This window comes from Kwoniella botswanensis, chromosome 2 (assembly GCF_036426115.1).
Source record: "Kwoniella botswanensis chromosome 2, complete sequence".
Classification (NCBI taxonomy): Eukaryota; Fungi; Basidiomycota; class Tremellomycetes; order Tremellales; family Cryptococcaceae; genus Kwoniella; species Kwoniella botswanensis.
Genome location: NC_088600.1, coordinates 2,177,319 through 2,202,546, shown reverse-complemented (window position 1 = coordinate 2,202,546; position 25,228 = coordinate 2,177,319). Strand labels below are relative to the sequence as shown.

Below are 25,228 nucleotides of genomic sequence, written 5' to 3'. Positions count from 1 at the left end.
CATCTCAGTGAGTCTCCAGACCGCATGTCTATACCTTGCACTCTAGCAGTCCCATCGTTTAGACATGAAAGCGAGACTCACCATTTTGACTTGATGTTATCTTCCTTTCCTTGATTCACTATCCTGCTACCAAAGTTTTATTTTCAAAATTCGCCAGCAAATCCCTGAGGGGAGTAATGAATCGACCAGATGTTGCTATAGTCAGCTGCAAGGCCGCTGAAGACGATATGATGGCTGTTACAAAGGTGGACTGTATGATATATGCGTACAAATGGAGTCACTGCTATCACCATGTTTTCGAATTCAAGGTAGACAGACAGATGCGAAGGGGTGAGGTGAGTGTGAGCGCGGGCGGAGTTGACCGGTAATACGTGAATGTGGCACATTTCCATTATTATAGCATGCAATTCATCGATTCATCGAAATATGTATCCCACATGCATAACCAATCTACAACATATGTCAGTCATGCTTTATGGTCTGAAGCTACTGATCATGCAATTTGAGAACAAGGATTCAAATGTTGCCTGGTCATCGTCATAATTTGCAGGTCGTCAAGGACACGATAGATCAGGGAAAGGGTTAAGTAGATGTTTGGGAGGTCTATCGATGTGTTGTGAAGAGTATAGAGATGAGCAGTTGTATGTATATATATATATATCTAGCAATATCAGGCTTTTCTGGGAGGTGCACCACCATATGCTAGCCATGGATGCCTTTGACGTGCGTGTGGCCAGAGACCAGAGGGTGTTGTTTCCATCGGATGATGTGGGGGCTGATGAGGGGGAGATCTCGGACGTGGTGGACCCGATGGCCGATGAGGAGGTATCGCTTCTTGTCTAAATGTTGGGGCTTCTGAAGCAGGCTTGAACATGGACGCGAATGGGAGTCCACGTGAAGGCGCACGTCCACCATAGCCTGTCGTAGGAACTGGTTCGTTGTGATATCGCGGTAAATGCTCGGGAGAGCGTGGGCGCGAGATTCCTTGTTTGTGCACGTGATTGACCATCAGAGGCTTAGGTGGATCCCATATGCTGGGAGGACGATGTGGGGCGGCTGGAGGTGCAGCATACCGCATGACTTTAGCATTGTGTTGCTGTTCAACAGGACGGGGGAGCGAGTGACGGTCAGACCTAGAAGCGGAAGGTTTGGAATGAACATTGGGAGGTGTTGACGATCGATGTTGCCGTTTGACTTTGTGTGCTTCGAGCTTCTCTAGATCGGCTTTGACCTCGGCAGGATTAAGCGGTTCAATCTTTCGGGAGACGTCTCGACGCATGACGGGATCATCTGCGTTCGTCAAAGGTACTAGCTTCTGCTCGCCATTTGAAAGGAGGTTTGTCGTAGACACCTGCCAACCTCCACCACCGCGACCACCTCGAAGGTTGGGCATACTGCCTGGCCGTCTTTTGAGAGCGGTACGTTCGGCAGCAGTACGAGCCATCTTGTGTCTGTTCTCTCGGATCATCGTATTGGCAAGTTCCTCCCGTTTTAGCTAGAAAGACTCGTCAGTGGAACGGTCGATATGATATGCCGATATAGCTACTCACCCTGAAATCTGATTTTGCGACTTGCAGCTCATGATCGCGCAGACGCTCTAGATCCCCAATGGCCGCACTGAGATGCAAATGTTAGTCAGTATTCGGCATTAATCGGTGGGAGCAAAATACTCACTCATGACGAGCTTCGAGCCAGTTTATCTGCAATCCCCTTCTGCGCTCTAATTCATCCCACAACCATAATAGTTGGGGATGGGCGTTATCCAAAAGCAATTGCTCTTGTTTATTAAGATCCTCGATAGCTCTATCAATGATATGTCAGAAGAATCCGTCTTCTTCCCGGCAGAAACTCACTCGTCTATCAACCTGTGTCTCTCCTTCTGACGAGCCACTGCGATGGGATCATCGGGATCGACTGAGATGGTCAAAAAGGTCTTAAAGTTAGCAATTCTGACTTATAAAAAAGGAAGAAGATCTTCACCTTCTCCCTTTTTCAACCATTTTCTTTTCTTTCGTGGCAACCTTTTGCGTAAATCCTCTCGAAAATCTTCGCTCATCACCTCACTCTGAGGCTCCTCTTGGAGTACTGGTGCTTCCGGCGCTGCAGCTGTTGGTGCTAGGACAGCTCCCTTCTCGGTTGACTCCATATCCACTTCAGCTTTCCTTTTCTTGCCGAAGACAAGTCTTATCACACCCGTTGTTGTGGGCTCTTCCACGGGTTTCTTCTCGGGAGAGACAGTTCGCCGACGGGTAACTCGAGAGTTAGATAGGGTGGCAAGTTGCTCAGTCGGAATGATTTGTTCTTTGGTTGTTTTGATTGGTGATTCGGACAGCTTCAACACTTCAGCTTCTTCTCCCTCCTTTTCCTCTTCACCGTCACTTCCGATATCGCCATCATCCTCAGCCTCATCCTCATTCAAATCATCTACCACTTCATCTTCACCCTCCTCCTGCGCAGTTGCTTTCGATCCCTCCGATGTTTCGTCCTCAGTACTAGCTTCCTCTCCGAGCACCAAGCCAAGGGCAGCTTCTTTCCTTTCGTTATCGAACAGCGGTGAGAAAGCTCTTTTCCTGCCATTGGCAAACATCTTCTTGTCCGGTGATCTCTCCGCGACTGATAAGGAACTAGATGTACTCCTTCTGGATCTGGTAGACACCGCTGCTGAGCGAGTCGGAGTGGTTGAGTGTGGTGAGACCGAAGAGTAATCCGGGGCGCGTTCTGAATAATTGACCGCTGCTCGTGTGGATCGTTGAGGCCTCGGGTGACTTTGGGGCGGTTCCGAGAGGGAAGTCGGTGGGTTCGGTTCTGGTGTCAGCACCAGTGATGATGACATGGCTTGAGTTTTGATATATCCGATCTAACAGGACAAGGTATCGATAAGCTACGGCGTGGACTGTTTTGAATGACGATATAAGGTGTGAACAGTCGCCGACATGGACCCAATACAGGAGGCGACAGTATAAAGGATGTAAGGTTATGTATCTGAATGTTATGGGAGATACCTAAATCGGAAAGCTGAAAGGAAGGCGTCAAGCAAGGAGCGTGTATTGGGGCAAGAAATTGCAATGGCGATGGTGCTGCTGCTGCTGATGATGATGATGACAACATACACGCGGATGTGTTCCTGTAGGATTTGAAACAGTAACAGGATGGTATAAGGAATGTGTGGGTATGTTTGTGTGTGATAAACGATCAACCATCAACCATTGACCATGCCCCCAAGACCAAAACTAAGAGAAAAGAGAAAGAGGGAAAGAAAGGACAAAATGAAAAAGGGAAACACCCGGTGCCCCACTCGAGGGATCGGACCCAAGCACCAAACAGATACAAATATCAGTGGTAACAAAAGTCAATCAGAGTTCTGCAAGTTGCGGTGTTGGAAAGCACAGAGACCAGGAATGTCATAAAGCAGTGCGTGATGGAAATGAAGAAAAACGTCGTGACCTCTTGCAAGAGCAGCTGGAACCGATACACCAGAACAGGTTTTCGGTCGCACCTCCAAAGTATGAAAAGAAGAAATGCAGGAGAACGCAAGGATACTGACTATACTGAATGTCAGACGACAGAGCTTTGACAGGCTCCAAGTCTTGGTACAGCAATAGAGAGATGCTAGGAACAAGCAATCAAAGAAAAGCTTTAAGAGTGATTGAACGGATGGGAAAGAGCGAAGCATTGCACCAAAAACAAGGTCGTCGTACAGGATGAAAGCGGAGGTGAGCGAAAACGAAGAACGGTAAGTGATATGGATAGTTCAGGGATAAAACCCAAAACTCGGAGCAACAGTCATCCTCCTCAGGGTATTCCAGCGTAACCGGATGAGATGAGAAACAAGGGATGCAAGGGATGCAGTTGAACAAGGAAGAGCAAAAAGACAAAAAAGACTGCGTAGCAGAGAGATTCCCGACCCAACAAGCATCAATAAAATGGGATACAATGACATCCTCAAAGGAAGAGATGCAATAGAACAGCAGATGACCAACCTTGAGATGCAAGCATGTAGACATGCGGGTGACGCCGAAAAGAAAGGTATCAACCACCTAATCGAATTTTAGGGTCAAACAGAAAAAACGCAGAAGAGAAAAAAAGGAAAAAAAACCCAAATCACCATGAAGATCATCCGAAGCGGGTGGAGGTCATGAATCACCCACCCACCTACACCTCACTGGACCGCATCCCCGATTGATCGCAAATCACAAGACAACGTCGCGACGTAGTGCAAGTGGCTGAGATGGGAGACAGCATGCAGGAGGGTGTAATGGATGCGATGCAAGGAAGAAGAGACTGTCCACAAAAGAATGAAACAAATCATCACGCACAAACCAGTCAAAGGAACCTAGGTGTACACGCTGGGTTGGTTGGGAAAAGAAAAGTAGGCAATGTCGTCGCTCACTCACTGAAAGTAGTCTTATGTACTTGACGCCCTTGATGTACTTGAGAGCGAGATCGATCCGTAGGCCGGTGTCTGCATGTAAGAAAGATATAGTCAGCTTTTGATGCACCAAAACGAAGCGATGCAGAGACGGTCGACATCCGAAATGTCTGATCTTGTGACGTGAGGAACAACGTCCCGCACAACCCGTAGACGGCGCTTCGGAGTGTGCGCACCTATGCAATGTATGATATGGGGTGATGATGGGAATGATACAAGCACAGGATGATGATGTATCTATTTGAGAAGTGAGAGCAGTAGGAAGATATATACTAACCGATTTGTGAGTTTTCTTTTCTTGGGAATCTTCTGGGCTGACCGGTAGGTCTGTTCGAGGATATTGTATGTTATCTTATCAAGGAGATGATAGGAAGTAAGCAGATGGCACGATAATGTGTGCGACAAGAGGATGTAGACTATGGACTGTGAAGTATGCTAACAGTAGATGATGGGGTAAGAGGTATATGGTATTGAGAGAGCCGAGGTGTAGTGCAAGTGGTTGAAAGGTACGAGTGGTATGAGTGGTATGAGTGAATATGAGTGAGTGATACTGATACGCCCCGTGCGGTGATTCAGGGTAAACCCAGGTGGAGGTGGTCCACACCTAATCCTGATCACAATCCTAGTCCCATGCTACGTTTCGGAATTATGACCGCGATCATCACCACGTCATCAAGTCCTAATCCTTGTTAGATCCAGATCACATATATACACCGAATCTCCATATGTACATATTTTTACATATCCAAGTATATACGGTACACCAAATCCTTATGATCCTATGATGCTGGAATTGTAGCTATACTCTTGGTTCTTTGGCGCACCGTATACGAGCGGGAATGCCGAATCCCTATGAGAATGTTGATACACGCATCAGAAGAAGCACGAATTCTGCCAGATGGTTTTCGGACAGTAAGGTTGGTCCTCAGTACGCCGTATACATATCTGTATGTATAGGGTGCATATACCTTCTGATCATCTCAAAAAGCGAGACTTCGGCCTTTTGATCTTTTTTCGTGGATTGGGTATTGCCGACTGCCGGCATTGTCCGTTATCAGGTCAATTCATCCCATTCATCCATTCACACATACTGTACATTCATAATGAATAGCATTTTTAGCTTGACGTAGCAGAGGCTTTTCCTGCTTCGATACATGTCATACGAGACCTTCTCAAGGGGATGAGCCGACGAGAAAGCATCCGAAGACTGCCGTGCGCATATGCGAGTGCATTGATGAGATGGGTCATAGAGTGTATGTCACGTGATATTAACGAAAATCAGGGAGATGGGAAACATGTCGACGGTTCACATTGGAGACACGCGACTTGCTTCACATGCATTCAGTGATTGGTAATGTTCAGATCTCACAACCTGCAGACTTCAATGTCCACTTGGTCCAATACAGCGTGACTGATCAATTCGCTTCCCAGACAGCCGTCAGTACGACTGATCTTCCCCTCCTGTGGAGCCAGCGCTCCCTCTCACTACCCTTCGCGCCATGGTCCTCGACCCATTTTCGGCTTCATCCAAACCTTTCATCCCACCTGATTCGCTGCCTTCACGCCCTCTCCCATTCGCAGCCACCCTCGATGATCCCTCTAGCTCGAATACTCTCCAGAAGCTTCCCAGACCGAGGCTTCACAAAGAAGGCGTACCATCAAGCTTCCCAACACCCATTTATTCTCATTCCAGACAGGCAAGCTCAACTTCTATCCCTACGACAGGACAGCTTTCCAATGGATTTGATCTTGCGGGCTTTGGTGATTTGGCGGTGAGCAGGACACGGGATGTCGGAAGTGATGAATGGATGATGGACATGGTAGCGAAATGTGTGGATGCTGCCAAGGGGGATTTAACCATAACGTGAGTGTGGATTTAACATCCATAGTGAGCTCTAATTGACGTTGCCCCCCCCCCCCCCCTCCAGTGGTCTTGGTCTTACGTCCTTGTCGACGAAGATAGCAGAACTTCGAGATCTCGTCACTCTACCCAGCACTTCCTCCCCGAAAACTCGTGTGTCGCACGGTCCACCGCGTTCGCCCTTAGCAAACCCTCGCTACCCTGCCGACTTATCACTTTCTCCTGGGACGAATCATCTCTCGGCCAATGCAAGATCTTTCACAAGGTCGACTTCCGCTCCGGCTTCCTCGTCATTCTTCAATAACCTTCATCATCCAACCAGCTATAGTCGAACACCCAGTGGTTTGGGTATCATCGTACAGTCACCTGCATCGCCTACGACTACGGAAGCAAGTGAAGAACAGGAAGATGATAGGATCTCTACACCCGATCGACAGCTGAGTAGACGGACGCTTTTGGCTAGCCCCAGCTTACCTACGCCACCCCCTTCTGGCCCAGCTTTGTGTTCACCTTCGCCCGGTGAGAACCGGAAAAGGTCGTTCGGGAGAAGTAAGACTGGTGCGGTACACTTGACGCAGGGCAAGGCAATGGATATAGCTATTTATGCTGGACAGAATAGCTTGACCAGGTGAGTCTCAAGTAATCTCTGCTGTTTGTGAAGTGTGCTGACGGCGAGCTCAGCTTGCCTTCTGCATTGTTCGAGATTTCCAACCTAACGGTGTTGAGTCTGAGGGGAAACAAGTTGACGACTCTGCCTGCTGCGATGGGGGAATTGAGGCATCTCAAGGAACTGAACATAAGCTTGAATCACCTTGTAAGTGACTCGTCGAGGGAACAAGAGAATTTGACATAATGGATGCAATTCACCTCAGACCGAGCTACCATCAACCATACTCAACCTCAACCTTGATACTTTTACCGCTTCTTCGAACAATTTCCCTAAACGACCTTCACCTGACGAACGCTTTTCTGACTTACAACGAAATTACGACCACCCTGTCGCACGATTAACGACCATCTGCATGAACAAGCTCATATCCCCTCGACCCCCTAATGATCTTCCACCTTTACTCGACATGTTCGAATGGGATTATCCCCAGAAAGGCGTCCCTCACCCCTTGCTCGATCCAGAAGCAATGCATGAGATCATCCCTAGTCACGTGGTCTCCGATCTTGGACGTGTACTACAAGCTCTGCGGAGTGCAAGTACGGCTTATAAGAATCGAAAGAGATCCGCCGGTGGTGGCAGATCTCTGGATTCTCATATCGATCCTTTCCCCCGAACGCATAAAACCTTACCACCAGATGACGCTTCGACGAACCCATTTTACTATCCTTGCCCATCACCTCGTCATCTCGAAATAGATGCAGGTACAACAAATGATCGACCAAGTAGACACCTGTTCTTGCATGCAGCTGAAGAGAGGATAGAATGGGTACAGATATGCGATACGAAGGATCTACCAACAAGGTGGCTGGGATGTTCGCCAGGATGTTTGGATTTCTTGGATAAGGAAGATGAAGAGGATGAGGAGTGGACCATTGATAGTGATTGAACTGGTGTTGACCAGTCATTTGTATGTAAACGTAACATACAGCTCGAATGACCTGCCGTAAAGGTTATAAACCCGTTTTTATGATCATGAAATGGAAATTCGGAATTGTGGGATTTCCCGAATTTAACTCGATTTCAGGGTCCCAAACAACACGAAAACAAGCTTTCAGACTGAACTTTTCGAGATAGCCGCTGCTCAGATGACCACTGGTAGGGTGTGAGATGTACGATGCGTGAGAGATGAGAATTACTTTGACGCTCTTTCATTCCTGTACATAGCAACTCGTGACTACCTTTCATCGTCCTGTTCGTTCACTCAGTCATCCTCGCCAATTTAACCACAGCACAATCAGACCAATACTCAAGCAGTCGAGCTGAATGCTACTCTCGGTCTTCCGACTCCATTCTCTACCCTTATCTTTCACTTTATCGTCAGTGTATATAGAGGAATAGCCTTCAATTTCAGGTAGACAAGTCGACTCGATATGACGACCGAGACCGGAGCTATTATCTATAAGGGTGAGTACTCCACATCACTATAATACAACCTGGATGGTATTCACTGAATCTCGCTCTTTGATCTTTTTCCAGCCTTTGCGCCCACGATCAAGATGATGATCTGTATAGGTCTGGGTATAGTACTCACTAAGAAATGTAATTTCCAACCGGTCAATGCCAAGGGTGTCAGTATACTGAGTTTGGTAAGTACATCCTTCGAATCTTTCGTAAAGTCACCACTTGCTCACATGCTGATGTTGTTGATCACATCACACCGTAGAACATCTCATTACCGCTCCTGATATTCGGTTCGATGGTTTCCGCCTTTACCCCTGAGAATATCAAGGCTTTCGGACCTCTGTTCATGGTTGCTGTAGTATATCAATTGATAGGTCTGCTATTTGCGGTGATCACTAGAGAATTGTTTTATGTACCTAAAGATTTCCATCATGGTATATTGGTGGTGAGTTGTTGTTGCATATCTCAAGCCTTAATCCTATCGACTGGATCCTAATCATATCTAGCCCTATCTTTCTTGCTGGCTAACTTCTACATTGATCCTAGTTGGGAATGTTATCGAATTGGGGTGAGTCATATCTCTCATTTCGATCATGCAAGCGAAATGACCTATACTGATAATCCCATCTTAAGGTAATTTGCCAACCGCTGTTGTTCAGACCTTAGCCAAAAGCTCCCCATTCGATCCTGATACTGATGTGGAACTAGGTGTTGCCTATATTGCGTAAGTAACAAGCTCCGGAAAAGGGTGATTGTAGCTGAATGGTCTTGCACTTTATTAGCGTTTTCGTCTTGGTGATGACGGTTACATTGTTTCCTCTCGGTATGCACAAGATGTGTGCTTGGGATTTCCGCGAAGATAACTTGCTGGGACCACGCCCTTTACCCATCAAAGAACGCTGGGTTCAGAGATTGAGTAGCGTCAAGTCGATCTTTCGCCCATCAAAGATAAAGGAAGACGATGAGGAACAGGGTGAAAAGCGACATGATAGTGAGATGACCTTGAGCTCTTCCGAGAACACCCCAGCATCAGCTTCCGATGAAGTAGCTCGACCATCGCACGGAGTATCAAAAGCCAGTAAAAGGACATCGTCAAATGATGTATATGACGATCAAGAGGAATCCGGAGATACGGTAGCTCCAGATTTGGTTTATCGAGCAAGATTCGCCGGAGGAGCGGATATGTCAAGAAAGAAATCCCGAGCATCATCATTCCATTCTCTCATGGAATCAACCCGTCCGATCCCACCTACCGCTCCTTTAGAAGCTAGTGGTATTGCCGAACCATGTCAGGATCCAATATCGCCTAATCCGAATCAACTCAACCCAGTTTGCTCTCATCACGGTGGCGAAAGTTACAATTATCATCATTTGGCTACTCCCGCACCTTCCATTCATACACCTAAGAAACCTCTGAAGCAGAGAATATGGAAATACCTCGAACCATTTTTAACGCCTTTCATGGCTGCAATTGTTTTGGGCATCATCTGTTCGACCGTACGACCCATCAAGGCATTATTGGTACCTGTTGATGGCTGGTCGGTAACCAGGATACCTAATGCTCCGAATGACGAACCACCGTTGTCGTTCATAATGGATACGGCAACTTTTTTGGGTGGGATTTCCATTCCAGGTGGATTGGTCTTGCTGGGTGCGAGTTTCGGTAGATTGAAATTGCCCAAAAAATGGAGTGATATACCTTTTGCTGCTATACTGGTGAGTCCAATCCGATTAGACTACATGCTACAGTCCCTCCCGCTGATCGAGCTTCACGATAGGCTATGACGATTTTCAAGAGTAAGCGTCCTGGCTTCATTCATAGGAATGTGGTACGGTGAAACTGACAACGTTTGCTGATATAGTGGTTATATTGCCTTTGATGGGAATGTAAGTGTGCTGTATGAAGTCAGATTGAGAGGTGGTGACTAACTCATGATCTATTAGATTCTTCATCGAAGGCTTAAGGGATCATACTGATCTTTACCCAAAAGAGGATAAGAGTGAGTTTCTGGTCCAATCGTCAATGGAACAGTCATGCTGATGTCTCCGTTTTGTCCAGTGCGTACATTCGTAGCTATCCTTTTAAGTGGTACACCTTCCTCTGTAAACCAATTGGTCATAACTCAATTGTATAATCCTAATGGAACTGCCGATACTTTATCTACTTTCTTGCTTTTACAATGTCAGTCTCTATCTACCTTTGCCCGTCATCTCGCTTGCATGCTGATGGCCGATGTGGCATTACAGATATAATGATGCCTATCCTGTCGACGTAAGTCTTCTGCCTTACGTCCGTCAGGTCGTATTCTTTGCGTACAGTACAATTGCATAACTCGCTGACATCGTCTGTCAACCAATTAGTGCCCTTGCCGCGATAGCTCTCTTTGTAGTGAAGTAGATTGAAATATATACATATAATGTCATTTCGGAATAAGGGGTATAATTTCAAGTAAAGGTAATGATCGTCATGATGTACACTAAGTTATGAATGTAGACATATAGATTATTTGTGTAGAATTATGAACGCTGTAAAATGTAAGAATGAACATTCTCTTCAAATTGATATGTCCTCAAGATATTGTTGAACATGCTCAACCAAAGAAGGTAAATTTGTATTAGGAATATCTCAAATACTACATTAGCAGAAAATGATATGTTGTGGGGTAGATGAATCGATGTATGGATCAATCTCTGTCGACTATACGATTACCTTCTTCGTCCTCTGCCAGCTTGGGCTCTCTGTAACCAGATCTTGTAATCATCCGATTGATGGTACCTTCCCGTGACACCAGCTTGATTCGGAAGTGTGGTTACTCGGACAGGCTGGGGAAGTCGACCTGAAGACGAAAAAGGATCTCCGCCTTGTATTCGTTCATGATGATCGATTGTATGTTCTTGATTGTCGGGTGTGTCATCGTCTGCTCGATATTCGTCGTCATACTGTACAAGGGGGTTCTGACTTCTCGAGTGATCATATTCAAAAGCGTGGAAGCTCATTCTTCTAGTTTCCCCGTCACGAGGAGTTGCATTACTGTTCCTTACTAATGGATAGACAACTTCTTGATTTCTCCTATGAACAGTTCTTCCACTATGGGGATCCTCTGAACCCCCTCTGAGAATTTGAGTGAGTTGTTTTATCTCTCTTCTAGCTTCCACCGATTGTTTCCCACCTTGGAAGAAATCCGTTGGATCTTTCCATTTTTCGTACGTCGTTCCTCTTCTTGCATTAGCTAGGAATTCCTCTTTTTTCATTCTAATCGTTTCCTCAGCATCTTCTTCTTCGAGTCCTTCTTCTTCTTCTTCTCGGAATGGAGAAGCATTCCTAGAAGGAGGATCTTCGTCCAATTCGAACATTCCCTTTCTCTCATCTTCCTCTCCTAACCAAACTCTCTTCGGTCCACCACTACCCCAACTTTCCTCTATGGAACCCAATTGGGCTTTCTTGCTCCTCCCTCCAATTTGGGGTTGGAGCATTTGTTCCTTTGCGAGGGCCTTTTCGTAACCTACCCCCGGTTTGAATTTAGGTTGTCGCCAACCGGGCTCGTAGTCTTCATACGGTGCTGGAAAAGATTGCTCGATGCAGAGTCTGTCGAACTGAAGAGAATAGGGATCTTTACCTGCGAACCAGTCGTCAAGCGCTTCGTCGATGTTGGATCTTTGTGCTGGGGTTGTATTGCTCGGACCTGGACCTGCTTGAGGTGAACGAGGGTTATTGTGGGACCGGTACATGTCCAAGGGAAGCTAGGTTGCGTGGGGGAGATAGGAAACGCTGATTTGTCAGAAGATCAGTGACGAGCATTCGATCAAGTCATCATCGCTAAGAGGACATGGAGCTGGACTGATTCGCCATTTAATGACGTAGAGCCCAGACTCACGAGACGCTGGGGATATGTTTACCGCAGACTGAACGAGCGAAAGGATGTTACGATCGACGAGGTAAGTAAGGGTTAGTGTGATTTCGAGGGACAGACGATAAGTAGCGAGATAAGTATGAGCAAGGGGATTAGAAGGAGTCTCACTTTTCATCAACGAAGACAGGGTAAAATGGATACTCAGCTACAACAACTCCAGGTAAGTAGGAAAGAAGAAGAAGGAAGGGAAATCCTATCAAAACCACTCAATTCAGATATCATGCCAAACAAACGCACGGTCCTACATCTTTCCTCTTTCTATCGATAACACTGCCTTCCACATATATATAGTCATATAGATATATATACACATCATTCTCCTTTCCGTCCGTCTATAACGACGACTAATCAACCTTCCTGGCCCATCGTTTACCCACACCCGTATCGTTCGAGAATATCTTTTCAGGCGAGGTATGTGAGGTAGTACCTCTTTCTTCAGCACTATGTCTCCTGATGTTGCTCTTCAACAGATCATTCTCGGTTCCACCGGGATTCTTCCAGTAAGCTATCATCTGTAATGCCAATACAGCATTCAGTACAGCTGCACCTGCGAATCCCCAAAAGATCAATGGATCATCTACTTCCTGCTTGGTGGTGAACAGTCTTGCCAGACATCCCAATAGGGCATTGAATACTGCAAATGCCGATAGATTACCGGTCGATTTGTGTTTGTGGTTCGAGAAAATTTGAGGTGCTTTGGAGATTAATGATAATGGCAGCGTAGCAGCTTGAAGCAGGGCAACTGAAGGAAGAAAACGGATATCATAAGTTACTTGTCCATGTAACGCATGATGTTTGGGACGGGTTGTAAAGACTTACGCATTCCAGGTGGACAAAGATTTTCTGACCAAAGTACCACCCCAGTAACGAGAGTGATCAACAACCCAGTAATGACTTTACTCAAATTACCGCCAGATGACTGTTTAGAGGTCAATATAGCTCCCCTTGGCGTGGAGAAGAACAAGATCAACAAGGTGATGATGACATTCTGTATCGTCAGGAAAAAGTTTTCTCCATAGGTCGAAAATGGGAATCTGTTTCGAGATGCGTAAGCGAGGTTGATAGCGTATGAAGCTGTTTCAAGGATCTAAATAAAATAAGAATGACAGTCAACCACACCAATCAACTGGTATCAGACAAGACAGAGGGAGAGGCACAGCACATACATAAGCAGAAAGCGATAAACCCCTTGCAGATCCAGATCCAACAATCTTCAATATTTGAGGAATCTTGACTATTCCACCACCGACAACTATGCCCAATCCCAATCCCTTTGATAAAGCGTATTTCAAACAATCGACATGGGTGATATCGAAGTTGTATACCAGGATATCATAGCATTGTTCACCTATCAACGCTTCTGCGGGTTGACGCAGGAATGATGGGATGTTCTGAGTTATGGATGTTACCTGAGATGACACAGCGGATCAGTATATTGACGTATGTGACTGTGAGATGGCTGCTTACAGCTGAATGTAATGCCGACATGATGAGGGATGACGAGGTGGTCGAGGTAGAGGTCGAGCTATACCCGGAGTCGCGATTGATAGGTGCCAGAGTATATATGTGTTACTGGATGAGCGTGTCGATATATTCGTCGTGTTTATTACGGGATGTATGTATGAATGCTTCATGATCGTCATTCTCCATCATGGCCGTGTTGTATGTTTGTGTTGTCGCGCTGGACGTGTTTATACCGAGTGGTTTTGATTCCGTTTCTTCCCAGTTCACCCTGTGGCATACCTTGCTATTTCATGTTGTTACATATTATATTCGTATATCGTATATTGAACCTATCTGGCAAATCAAACGATATCTACAGGACAAAGCCAAGAGCAAAGAGGAAACAGAAGAAAAGAGAAAATATCGAGAAGTTTGTCCATATGTCAGCGATAAAAACCAATCAGAATAAAACGATAAAACCAAACGCAACAAGATACCAGGAGTAATCGTACAACTATCTCAGATACCTATGTATGAATATCTCTCTTCTAACCAAAATATAGAAATATGAGATCAGACAGAAGATACCAGCTCTTTGATACAACGCCTCTCGCATTCCTTACAGCCGGCACGGTTGCAACAGTCACTGGTCGGATACTCCAATTCACCATCGCATCCCGCCATCATTTCCCTCTCTTCCACCAGCACCAGACAGCAAGGCACTCATGCTCATCTGCAATTCAGCCTGACTATCTTTTCTCACAGTTCTCTCCCTTTGTCTACCCCTCATATCGGATATGGACATGTTCATCGAAAGCGGCGAATGCATATCCAACGCTTCGGTGTTCTCTCGATCGAAGCTTGCAGAGGAGGAGACGGACTCGCTTGATCGTCTGAGATTGTTGACGGAAGAGGTCGAAGCGGTGTTGGGAGATGGTTCAAATGTCATCAGAACATCATGAGCGGTATCATGGCCATTACCGTTGGTCATAGTATTACCCCAAGTCCGAGCATCGAGGTTGATGTGATCGAATGAGAATGGTCGATCGGGTTCAGGGGAAGGTCGCATCACTTCAAGATTATGTGTTCCACCGAGATCGAAGTTTGGTTGGTTGTTGAGCGTGTTAGAATTATTATTGCCATCTCCCATCCAGAAGAGGGATGGCTGAGCGTCGGACACGGCAGGTGGTTGGATGGCAGGATTGACACCATAACTCATCAACATCGCTTCGAGATGCGCAATTCGACCTGCTTGGACATCCGTAACGTGTCTCAAATCGCTTAAGGTAATCAACATAAGATCAGTAAAGCCACACTGTATGACTGTAAGGTGTACGTACCGGATATATTGCACGCTATGGCTCAAGATTCGTCCTTTGCATTGGACCGCATCTTTTTGAGACTTGGTGTTCATCGAACCAGCTCTCTTGGTCTTCTGCATATACACAGATAGCCTTTCATCAGCATCTTGTATTTCCAGCAGACAAAGGCATATACTCACCTTCTTCTTCTTACCAGATTCGATCTGTGGTTTACCTTCTTCCTCTTCATCGTCTAAGAGCACTTCATCGTTATCCGGCAGATTATACATCGCAGGTAAGAGTTGAGAAAGCTCTTCAATCTTGGCATTGATATGTTCTCTTCTTCTCTTTTCAACTTGATTATGGCATTCTCTTCTTCTCTGTTTCTTATACGATTCATCCGACAGCGCTTGCAGGGGTTTAGCAGGCGTCATGGGACTATCGATGATTGCATCGTCGAGGGTCTCACCAAAACTACCTAGACTTCCAGGTTGTAGCATCGAAGGGACACTTCCACTTCCCCAAGAGACTGTATCGATCTCAGTTCGAGGGATTGACATTCCGAATGATCCGTTCAAACCGAAATCGGGTGGAGAGATGGAGTCGGTTTGTTCACCTTCAACATGAGTATCCAGTCCGATACCCAATCCCATAGGTTTACCAGAACCATTTTGACTTGTTGCTCTCGCTTGAGCAGGACCGGGACCAGAAAAGGATTGAGCTCTACCGGGTAAAGCGGATCTACCTCTAGGTTGGATCGATCCGGGAGGTGGTCGAGCGTCATTCATTGATTTACGAGCCGATCGAGAACGAGATGAGGGTGCTTTACCTACATGGGAAGATCGGGAAGATGATTGTGAACGGGATCGTTTATCGTTGGCTGTTTGATCCTCATTATTTCCGAAATTGATGGGTGGTTCGGGATTGTCATTACCAAATTTCATAGCGCTGAACATCGCTGCAGGGTGGAATCGATCGGCACTACTTGACAGGGGCGAGTTCATACTGTAGTCGAATGTATGGGTTTGAGCCGGTAAAGAGGATGAGAATGAGAATGGGGAAACCATGTTCATAGGTATTTGATGGGGACTACCAGACATAAGTGAGGTAAGAAGGTTGGTTTCAACGGTCATTGAACCATCTGAGAAAGGTCGGTGCATCGACGGTCTATTGTTGTTGTTGTCCACTCCAGGGATCCTGGAATATATGAATCGGTAACATGAGTAGAGATCCCTTGATGCTGGTCATGTCAAACAAAGACCACTCACTTGAATCCCTCTGTCTTAATCGTAGTCATCTTGGTAGAGCTGTGTGGGTGTGGAGCAACAAGGTAAAATGAATGATGAATCCAGCAGGAACACGGGCCGGATATGACCGATAGTTTGGGGAGGAGGGTGAGAAGAGGAGAAGAGCAAGAAGAAAGGCAAAGAGATTAGCTCTGATTTCTATTCTCTTAGTAGGGGATGACAAGCAAAAGAGGCGAATATTTCCTTTCGAGTATATATATGCATTTGGTGAGGTAGATCAATACATGAGATGGGAAAAGGGATTCCTTTGATAATTGATGGATGAAGGTTGATGGTGAATGGATAACCGGAGTCCGATGAAAGAGGGAAAAGGGATCAAAGTATGGATCATAGCACCATACATACATGCTCGGATGACCGGTCAGGATAGGAGAGAGGGACCACAGACAAGAAAAGAGTCTAGGAAGATATTTTGGCCACTCACGATATTGCTGAAACCTGAAGGTGAAGTAATAGTCTACTCCTTTCAGTTAAATCGCTTGGTTATCCCTACGTGTTCTAGGTCCGTTCAATCTGAATGTGTCCTGTGGAAGACTATATTCCTACCCACAAGTTGTTGAAGATGTTGAATAATATATCTTTCGAGTACAGTTCAGTTGATGAGTAATATTTGATGATTATATCAAAGACGTACGCGATGCGATGATGAGGAGGACGATTTGACTGGAATGGAAAAAATGAGAGTTTCGTTCTTGTCGGTGTGATATATTACGATGATACAGCTTTTTCTTTTCTTTTCTGGTCTCAAAGTAGACGCGGGGAAACAGGGACAAGGATGTGTTAATAACGTGAGAAATACACTTGACAGGGGGGGAAGAGGAACGTTGACGTTGACGTTGTTCGTCTAATTGATTGATGTCTACTGAGCAGTGCACGGGTAACAGGAGTAAGAGGGGAGAAAGGAGACGTGCTGATAGATGATGATTCCCTCTGGTTTCCTTCCTTGATGCTTTGGGGATAACAGAATAAAAACCCCGCATTGCATCTGAATCATCATTTGTTACTATTGTTAAATGGTTGAACCGATCAACACCCAATTTAGCTGTGGGCCCCTGCCTTTGTGTTTGAATTACCCCGTTCTTACCCCATTTGCCCCAAAGGTTTTTAGCGCAGAGCCCCGTGTTTCCCTTCCTCTGCATTCACGCTTGGATCCCTTTCGATTCCTTTGTGTGTTCCTGATCTTACGTCTTTGGGTAATAATCCAGTGATCCAGATCAATGAAATATCCACTTCGGGTTGTAAGTATTGCCGTACTTGTGTGATGGATTCGGCCGGACCTAAAATGTACTCTGCTGGATACATGCTTGTTTCACTCTTTCGACGGGATAACCAATAACATATGGGGGAGATTGCCAATTCCTACTCGTATATGTGAGAACAGGAGCATCAGCCAGACCACCTCGGTCAATCAATATTGTACTCGCTACTCGCTATGATCGCCAATCATCAGATTCCAATTTGCTTGACCAGCGATCTCGGAAACGTGTAGGGGAAATACATAGTATGTCAGATCACTGCCTCTCATCCTGTTTCTTCGGAAAGCACAGACGATGACGTTAGGCCAACATTCCAGCGGATATCGAAATAACCATCTTTGGCGCTAGCGACGATGACTCACTCAGATCAGAGCCACTTTGTATCTTCGTCTTTTTATGACGGAAGCGGGTATACACATTAGCATAAGATACAGATTGGAACTGGACAACCACTCTCATTCTTTACTACATTTTTCTTCATGTAATGCATAATTCATCGTTCAGATCTAGTTGTACAAAAAACCACTTGGCATGATATGTGACGCACCAAAAAGCAAGAAGACGATCGATTATAAGTATTTTGCAGATACCTCATCGTATTTTCTAGTATCCAAGCTCAACGGGATGACCATTCAAGTAACTATTCGAACCTTCCCTGTAGTTATCTTGGATCAGAGTGGAGTTGTTGAGGGTGAATTTAAGAATATCCTTCCTCCCAGCTAAAAGATCGTGTTCTGTCCAGTACGTCGAATTGACTGGCGCTTCGGGAGTAGTGGGAGGGACGGGGGCGGTGGTGTTCACGTATGGATCAGGATAGATATACGGGTTGGAAGCGTTAGGTCCGTTGGGATTACCAAAGTAGGTGAAGTTGACCCTAATGACCGAACATATCAGTCTGTGCTATTACAAAGTAGACTTGCGGTGATCGACTTACCAGTAACTTTGGATCAAACGGGACAAGTTTCGCTGGGGTTCAGTCCAATTATTGTTCCAGCCGAAGACATACGGAAGATCAGAGAGATGCGGAGCTGCGAGGAGTGGAAAATGAGCAGGACATTCAAGTCACGTTATACCAAATACAATCACTCACCTCCATATCTGTTTGTCGAGACATTACCCGGAACGTAATCGAAGGTGTAAGTCCAAGTTCTGTTGTAAAAATATTCGTTGGCTTGACGAAGCATGTGTCTTCGAGGTGCGGTATGTCGAGCATCGGTCAAAAGAGCGGCGAATTGTTTGTACCTATTGAGAGACGAGATTAACCCGTATTCTGATTCTCAAAGAAGATACTCACGTAGGATCAAGACCGAAAGTCGCATTGCCAGAACCGAATGGTCTAAAACAATTTCAATCAGCTTTGATTCGAGTTTATCGGGAGCTCACTCACGCTCCTCGAGCTGGTACATCTGGATACCATGTAGTAGTGAGATTGTCAGTGAAGTTGGCTGGAAGGGGAACCGGGTATAGTCTATTGAAGTAGTCGAGTAACGTATCTTGCGTGATGTTGACAGGAGTGAAGCCGGTTGCTCTGCACAACATGAGTCAGCCACTCCAAGGATTGGTATAAGGAACATTAAACTCACTCGTCTTTGGTTTGACCGATGATGAACGGAATAGGGGCGATGACACCTTTTTCAAGTAGCTTCCAGGGTTGATCGGGGATAAGATCAGAATCTACACTTGGACCTGCAAGGAACGTGAGCGACGCACAATCTTCATGTTAATTCGCTGACTTACCGTAGATGAAGCTAACAGCGATGATAGATCAACTAAGTGACTACTCATCAGAATCGGATCATGCTCACCTGCTTGTCCAGTTGGGATTAGACAAAATAGTCATTTGAGCATCGAGGATCTGTTGAGCAGTATGGTTTCGAAGACAACCAACTTCTTCGCCAAAAGTGGTGTTGCAGTTGGTCAAGTTGAGGAGCTGGTCGTAAGGTCCAAGCCAAGTCTTGTCGATGAGACCGATAGGAACGCTAGAAGGAGCGCCTGAGCTCATGATCTGTATCAATTGTCAGCTTTGACTAGAGCGATTTGTCGTGGAAGATACTGACTGCTGAGTTGAACAAGCTTTGTTCGGTGTCAAAGTAGAGATGGGATATGGTGATCGCACCAGCAGAGTGACCGTGGAGTGTGACCTACAATGGTCGTGAGTCAGCTCAATCATTCCATTGAGAGTGACTTACCCTGTGTTTTTACCCCACCGAACGCCCAAATGTTCTCTTGAACCCATTCCAAAGCTCTGATGATATCTCTCATACCAAGATTACCAGCTCGTGCGTGATCAAAAGCGGGACCGTTGCTGCCGAAGAAATCAAGCAAGTGAGGACTAGTGCTTTATGGATAAGATGAGTTGACTCACGGCCATCCGAATACACCAAGTCGATAGTTCAAGGTGACGAGGATTACCGGTTTTTCCTGATCAGTAGGTAAACTATATTGATTTCACTTGTCAGAGCAGCACACTCACAAGATCTTGCGAGTAAGAAACGATGTTGGTACCATCATGGATAGTACCACTTCCCCATTGCCAACCACCAGGATGACTAGAGGATTAAGAAGAACAATTTCAGCGATGTTCAGGTATGGACTGTGGGTCTCACTTACAGATAGACGATGACTGGAAGAGGATCTTCAGATTCCCAACATCCAGAAGGAGTATAAACGTTCAAGAAGAGACAGTTCTCTGAAGTACCTCCTGGACCGATATCGGGGTTAGTCGGATCTTGAAGACATGATGGAGCGGGATGACGAGCATCGACATCATCGGTGTAGTTGTACGGGATAGGTCTTCTCCATCGAAGGAAGCCAACAGCTATGTGTACTCTTGTCAGCTCAACAGTCCATTCATTAGTCAAAGTCTAGGGTGGACGATGACTCACGAGGTGCAGCATAAGGGATACCATAGAATTTATCGACTTGGCTGGCCTCATCGTGGACACCGGTGATTGTAACTCCTTCTTGGTAAAGCGGTGAGTTGTATGGATGAATCGTAACAGCCGGTGTGGATGATCCACCTCCGTCCTTTTTACGAGCTAGGGTAGATGAAAGGATCAAAGGGATAAGCGGAAGAAAAGATAATGGACGCATGGTGTAAGAATGTAGTAAATCGAGATTATAAGATACGGTAGGAAGATTATAAGCTAGGTAGATGAGGGAGAAGAAAGATAAGAGTAAGAGGAACGAAGTAGATCCTGAAGGGTATTTATATCTTTGATTGCCATTGGCTGACCTCCATGAGTCACCTTGTTCTTCTTTCACCTGCTGTTTGCTATTTTTTCTCACCTCATGTTGTGCCTGCATATTGATTGATGGTTGAGTTGGAGTGACTGAGGGTAGTGATGGGGTGATGGGTGAGACAGTGTGATGGTATGATGAGGATGCTCGGTGACAAGGTAGTATCGGTCAGGTACAGGTTGACAACGGATCTGCAACTTGACTCATCTATCGTGTGCTACGCTACATGTGAGACGACGTGGTCAGATGACTTGAGGTGAGTGTTCAGTGAGTAGTGAGTTAAGCGAATCAATCAATCAGTGACTAGCTTCATCTCGGATCCTTTGTGAGATGATGGCCCTCCTTTACAACGTGTGGGCCAGATCTGCTCTCCCTCGATCCCAGAGCTGCGATATGCGGGACTGTTGATAGCCAATGGTGACATGAACAGTGGACTGATAGTTAACATAAACAGATCACCTCTGACCTGTAAGGTGAGAGCTAAGGTCGAATGAGGTATTGCGGGAGGATATAGGAACTACATAGGATGATGACGTTGTTGATATACTGTCGACCGTGGTATTCGCCGAGATTGTCGTGCCAAGTAATGAGCGTTGATCCTCATCTTCTTTTGTGTGTGACTGACAGGACCTCGTGCATGAAACGAGGAACATGAAACATTGTACCATGACTGCTGCGTGTAGAAGTAGCAGTGATGTAATCTAAGGATGAAATCAATGTGAATGGTAGTGAAGAAGTGTGAAGAACCGGGACCGGCTAAATCGGGAAGTTGAATCCGATATTCCACTCCATTCGCATCTCCGAGATTCGATGAGGTGATCAACTCGAGCAGTCTGACTTACTTTCTCTCTTGTTTTGATCCTTCCTCTTCCATATCTCATCTGCCATCCTCTCAAATCCACAATCGCACACAGTCACAATGGGTAGTGAGTACAGATCCATCATGCAGAAGACGTCATTTCAATGCTTTCGATCGAAGATAGACTGACTGGCCTTCCATCGTGTTAGAAATCGTTCATATCGTACTTTGGAAACTCAAAGGTCCTATCGCCAACCATGAAGTAGCCAAGGAAGCTATCTCTGCGTTATACAAAGTCCCAGGTGCCGAGGTCGTAAGTGATAACATGTTATCTTCTGACAAAGTTTCGAGATCAAACGTTCTTCATACACTTCCTTTAGCGTTGGTGTCGTGACATAGGCTGATCATATATTGTTATCACTGGAGCAGATGAAACTCGGTCCTCCTTTACTTGACGGACGAGCCAAAGGTTTCAACTGGGGTAAGTAACTCAGCGTCGAGTTCATGTCTTTACACAGTACGCTGACATGACATCATCAGGTCTTTACTCCGTCTTCTCATCTAAGGAAGCACTCCAAAAATACGCTGTATCGGAAGCTCACGTCAAGGTGGTAGAGAACAATGTCAGACCCAATGTCGAAGGTGAGTATGGATTTCATACTTCATGTGATACCACATCAATAGGGATTATGGAGCTAGGAAGCTGATCCATGGAATCTCGATGTAGATCTCCTCGCTTATGATTTTGAATTGGACGAATAGAAACAAAGTGTTCAAGGATGAATGGGATATGTATATATACATGGACAAGATGCTTGTATGCATTCTACATTCTACATTTGAATAAGGTATACTCAACAATAAACAATTGGTAGTAATCATGATTGGTCAAGAATAGGAAAGCTAACAATACCGTCAATCTGATTGTAATCATGTATTCCCCTTCTACCACAAGAAACCATACCCGGACATCAATCAATCTGTATTAGACTATTCTCCATCCTCTAAAACCTTCTCTCTTTGCCTCTCATCCACTCCCTCCCTCTTCTCTTCTTCGTCACTCATCAATCTCGCCGTCTCCTCTTTATCGTCCTCTGTTACCTCCTCCAATCTTATCAGTATCTGATGGATCGCCTGTCCAGGTCCGAGTGGGAAATCAATTTGGGATTTCGGAAAGTGTAATGTGTGAGTTCGCATCTGAGGTGGTTCAGCAGATGATTTGGTGGGTGGTTCAGGTAGGTGAAATGCGGGGATTAACCATGCCCAACCTAATGGGACGGATGCGAGGTGGAACTTCATTCGGAATTCTCTCGAGCGATCGAGTATGAGGGAGTTATTCGACGGTGTGAGATGATGTACCACGTAATCCTACGATTTCGCAACACCGATTACCAATATGAGTTTCACTTTGCTTGAAAATGGGAGATGGAGTATCTCGAACTCACCTCATGGCCTTCCGGTAAATTCTTCAACACCTCTTCGTCCACATTTTTAGCTACCATCTTCCCACAACTCCTGAACATCTTGTTCGTATCGAACCTTCCTTGACCACCTACTCCACCCCAGCTGATCTGGCCAGCGACACCTTGGCCTGTACCGCCCCTCGCCTTAAGCTCTTCCACGTACTCATCGTCGTACCTAGCTACTGATGCCCAGGCTTTACCTTGTCCTGTCCCACTGGTACCTCCCACTACAAGCGATGCTAGAGGTTTTTGCCATCCTGACGGAGGAGTCAATAGAAGATCGATGGAAACTAGTCGGACTCGCGATGGCTTCGGAGAGGTGTACGACGGTGGAGTTTGATTGGTGAATAAAAGATTGATATATCTACACCATCGTCTCTCTGCGCATACATTGTAAGTCACACAACATCCAGATACACTGTAGGGTAGATAGACTCACGACTAGGTATAGATACACCTCTACCCGTAGAAGTAGGCTTCATCCTCCTACTTGAGTGCAACTTGAATACTTCATCCAATTTCCCATCTTTCCTATCCTTCTGTCCTTCCAATCCAGGCTCAGCTTCGTCCCCTATATCAATAGGATATGGTGGATCAGTCTGTACCTGGATACCATCCTCCGTTGAGGTATTGATAGAAGGCGCCGATAAAGTAGTTGTAGATGAATTGGTAGATCTAGCTACAGGCTCTACATCGATTCGTTCCGATTGAGCAGGAGTGATCGCTCTACCCAGCTCTGTAGAGTCTTCAGTCACTTGCAAACCCGTAACCTCTTTTCCAGATCCAATATACACCCATCCTTCTCTATCTTCAGAATCGACCGATGAAGTTTTAGATTCCAATTTCTCTTTTTCCCTTTCTTCCAGACGCTTCTTGAGATCTTTATGGGTATATGAGCGATCTAGTTGAGGTGGTGGAGGGAGTGAGGGTAAAGATAGGAGATATGAGCAGAGGAGTGTACCAGATCGTCCCTACAAGATAAGTTCAATGAGCTACAACCCCAGCATACTCATCATGGTTGAAGTGGTGATGGGCTCACCTTGCCCGCTTTACAATGTATAATAGCGACTCTTTCCTCATCACCTTCTAACCAAGCCGTCATCTCTCTCACAGCGAGGGGTAAGAGCGGTAAAGGTGGTGGATGATGGTCTGGGAAAGGATATCGAGATACTCTTCCATGCATACTTTCAGGTGAATACGCATTCTCATATAACGGACATCTGTTCGAGAATCAGCTATATATCCAAAGAGAAAGGAGGGGAGTAGCTGAACCTACAAATTCCATATCCACCATTTCTCACCATGTCTTGAATTGATGAATTTCAATACATCCCTTCGTCTATTCCTATATAGACCTGCTACTCCCACCGCTGGGTATCCCATACTATACACACATCAGCTTCCAGTCTCGTCTGCGTAATGGATGGATCTGGACGATGAAACGCGGACCTACATGATTATCCTATCCGTAACTATTGGATGATCAGCTCAAGGTGAATCATGAGTAGCCAGTGAATCCACTCACCATAGACCAAATCCAGATTGACAGCATTTTCAGGATCTATAAACCTCGCTTTGTTACCTGACACGATCTTCCTGACGTAGTCGAATGACATGATGCTGTGTATGAGTACTGAGATAGGTGTAACAGCAAAAATGGATGGTAAGCTATACGCCTCGTCAATGGACCAAAGAGGTGGACATGGACATGGACATGAGGTGGATGGATTGATCGGTGGCTATGACGTAATTCCAATAATGATGGAGGTTAATTGAAAGACAAAGTTGACGTCAATCCTAACGATGCTTCCACAGTGCATATAACATCAGGACGTGTGTGATGATTATCTAGAGTCGTGGAACGTTTATGGAGAGTGGTATGTATATGGGGGTCCTTCGTCCACAAAAGTGAATGCCATGGCTCGAGTTTAGCCTAGAGGAATCACTATTTTTTTGCGGTGATACTTGCTAACGACTGCACCACGGTAGCCTAGAACAACATACTGTAGCGACAAAGATTCTGCATCGCATCCGCTGCACCTTTCGATGTCGAATCTGACAGATATAGGACGAGACGTGAAGAAATTACCCGCAATGAGCAAGGTGACTGGAGGATGGGATGTATATCGTGAGGAACTTTTAGGCTT

The 25,228-nt window shown here is 45.7% G+C and overlaps 9 protein-coding genes across 9 annotated transcripts; 3 read left to right on the top strand and 6 right to left on the bottom strand.

Moving 5' to 3' along the window:
* Nucleotides 1–670: 670 nt before the first annotated feature.
* On the bottom strand, nt 671–2,833 carry L199_007720 (uncharacterized protein; the record flags this gene model as incomplete). The annotated part of the gene is made up of 5 exons (XM_064893406.1): nt 671–1,495; nt 1,551–1,617; nt 1,675–1,803; nt 1,854–1,914; nt 1,981–2,833. The coding sequence occupies 5 exons, from the start codon at nt 2,831–2,833 to the stop codon at nt 671–673; spliced, it is 1,935 nt and encodes a 644-aa protein (XP_064749478.1).
* Nucleotides 2,834–5,928: 3,095 nt separating this feature from the next.
* Nucleotides 5,929–7,846, top strand: L199_007719 (uncharacterized protein; the record flags this gene model as incomplete). Its single annotated transcript, XM_064893405.1, has 4 exons — nt 5,929–6,293; nt 6,358–6,918; nt 6,972–7,104; nt 7,163–7,846. 4 exons carry the CDS (start codon nt 5,929–5,931, stop codon nt 7,844–7,846), a joined length of 1,743 nt encoding a protein of 580 aa, XP_064749477.1.
* Nucleotides 7,847–8,330: 484 nt separating this feature from the next.
* Nucleotides 8,331–10,759, top strand: L199_007718 (uncharacterized protein; the record flags this gene model as incomplete). Its single annotated transcript, XM_064893404.1, has 12 exons — nt 8,331–8,364; nt 8,437–8,546; nt 8,624–8,806; nt 8,908–8,929; nt 8,995–9,085; nt 9,144–10,077; nt 10,140–10,158; nt 10,224–10,248; nt 10,306–10,361; nt 10,421–10,543; nt 10,609–10,633; nt 10,723–10,759. 12 exons carry the CDS (start codon nt 8,331–8,333, stop codon nt 10,757–10,759), a joined length of 1,659 nt encoding a protein of 552 aa, XP_064749476.1.
* A 308-nt stretch (nt 10,760–11,067) lies between these two features.
* On the bottom strand, nt 11,068–12,090 carry L199_007717 (uncharacterized protein; the record flags this gene model as incomplete). The annotated part of the gene is made up of 1 exon (XM_064893403.1): nt 11,068–12,090. One exon carries the CDS (start codon nt 12,088–12,090, stop codon nt 11,068–11,070), a length of 1,023 nt encoding a protein of 340 aa, XP_064749475.1.
* A 526-nt stretch (nt 12,091–12,616) lies between these two features.
* Nucleotides 12,617–13,760, bottom strand: L199_007716 (uncharacterized protein; the record flags this gene model as incomplete). The annotated part of the gene is made up of 4 exons (XM_064893402.1): nt 12,617–13,014; nt 13,092–13,359; nt 13,439–13,681; nt 13,740–13,760. 4 exons carry the CDS (start codon nt 13,758–13,760, stop codon nt 12,617–12,619), a joined length of 930 nt encoding a protein of 309 aa, XP_064749474.1.
* A 619-nt stretch (nt 13,761–14,379) lies between these two features.
* Nucleotides 14,380–16,313, bottom strand: L199_007715 (uncharacterized protein; the record flags this gene model as incomplete). Its single annotated transcript, XM_064893401.1, has 4 exons — nt 14,380–14,995; nt 15,056–15,150; nt 15,217–16,213; nt 16,285–16,313. The coding sequence occupies 4 exons, from the start codon at nt 16,311–16,313 to the stop codon at nt 14,380–14,382; spliced, it is 1,737 nt and encodes a 578-aa protein (XP_064749473.1).
* Nucleotides 16,314–18,182: 1,869 nt separating this feature from the next.
* On the bottom strand, nt 18,183–20,672 carry L199_007714 (uncharacterized protein; the record flags this gene model as incomplete). Its single annotated transcript, XM_064893400.1, has 14 exons — nt 18,183–18,453; nt 18,514–18,607; nt 18,670–18,821; nt 18,874–18,915; nt 18,967–19,107; nt 19,163–19,265; nt 19,317–19,327; nt 19,385–19,584; nt 19,637–19,720; nt 19,782–19,884; nt 19,945–20,000; nt 20,053–20,128; nt 20,190–20,397; nt 20,465–20,672. The coding sequence occupies 14 exons, from the start codon at nt 20,670–20,672 to the stop codon at nt 18,183–18,185; spliced, it is 1,749 nt and encodes a 582-aa protein (XP_064749472.1).
* A 1,066-nt stretch (nt 20,673–21,738) lies between these two features.
* On the top strand, nt 21,739–22,380 carry L199_007713 (uncharacterized protein; the record flags this gene model as incomplete). Its single annotated transcript, XM_064893399.1, has 5 exons — nt 21,739–21,745; nt 21,828–21,931; nt 22,048–22,099; nt 22,159–22,260; nt 22,346–22,380. The coding sequence occupies 5 exons, from the start codon at nt 21,739–21,741 to the stop codon at nt 22,378–22,380; spliced, it is 300 nt and encodes a 99-aa protein (XP_064749471.1).
* Nucleotides 22,381–22,608: 228 nt separating this feature from the next.
* Nucleotides 22,609–24,697, bottom strand: L199_007712 (uncharacterized protein; the record flags this gene model as incomplete). Its single annotated transcript, XM_064893398.1, has 7 exons — nt 22,609–22,986; nt 23,064–23,461; nt 23,521–24,052; nt 24,121–24,301; nt 24,358–24,465; nt 24,535–24,553; nt 24,607–24,697. The coding sequence occupies 7 exons, from the start codon at nt 24,695–24,697 to the stop codon at nt 22,609–22,611; spliced, it is 1,707 nt and encodes a 568-aa protein (XP_064749470.1).
* Between the last annotated feature and the right edge of the window lie 531 nt (nt 24,698–25,228).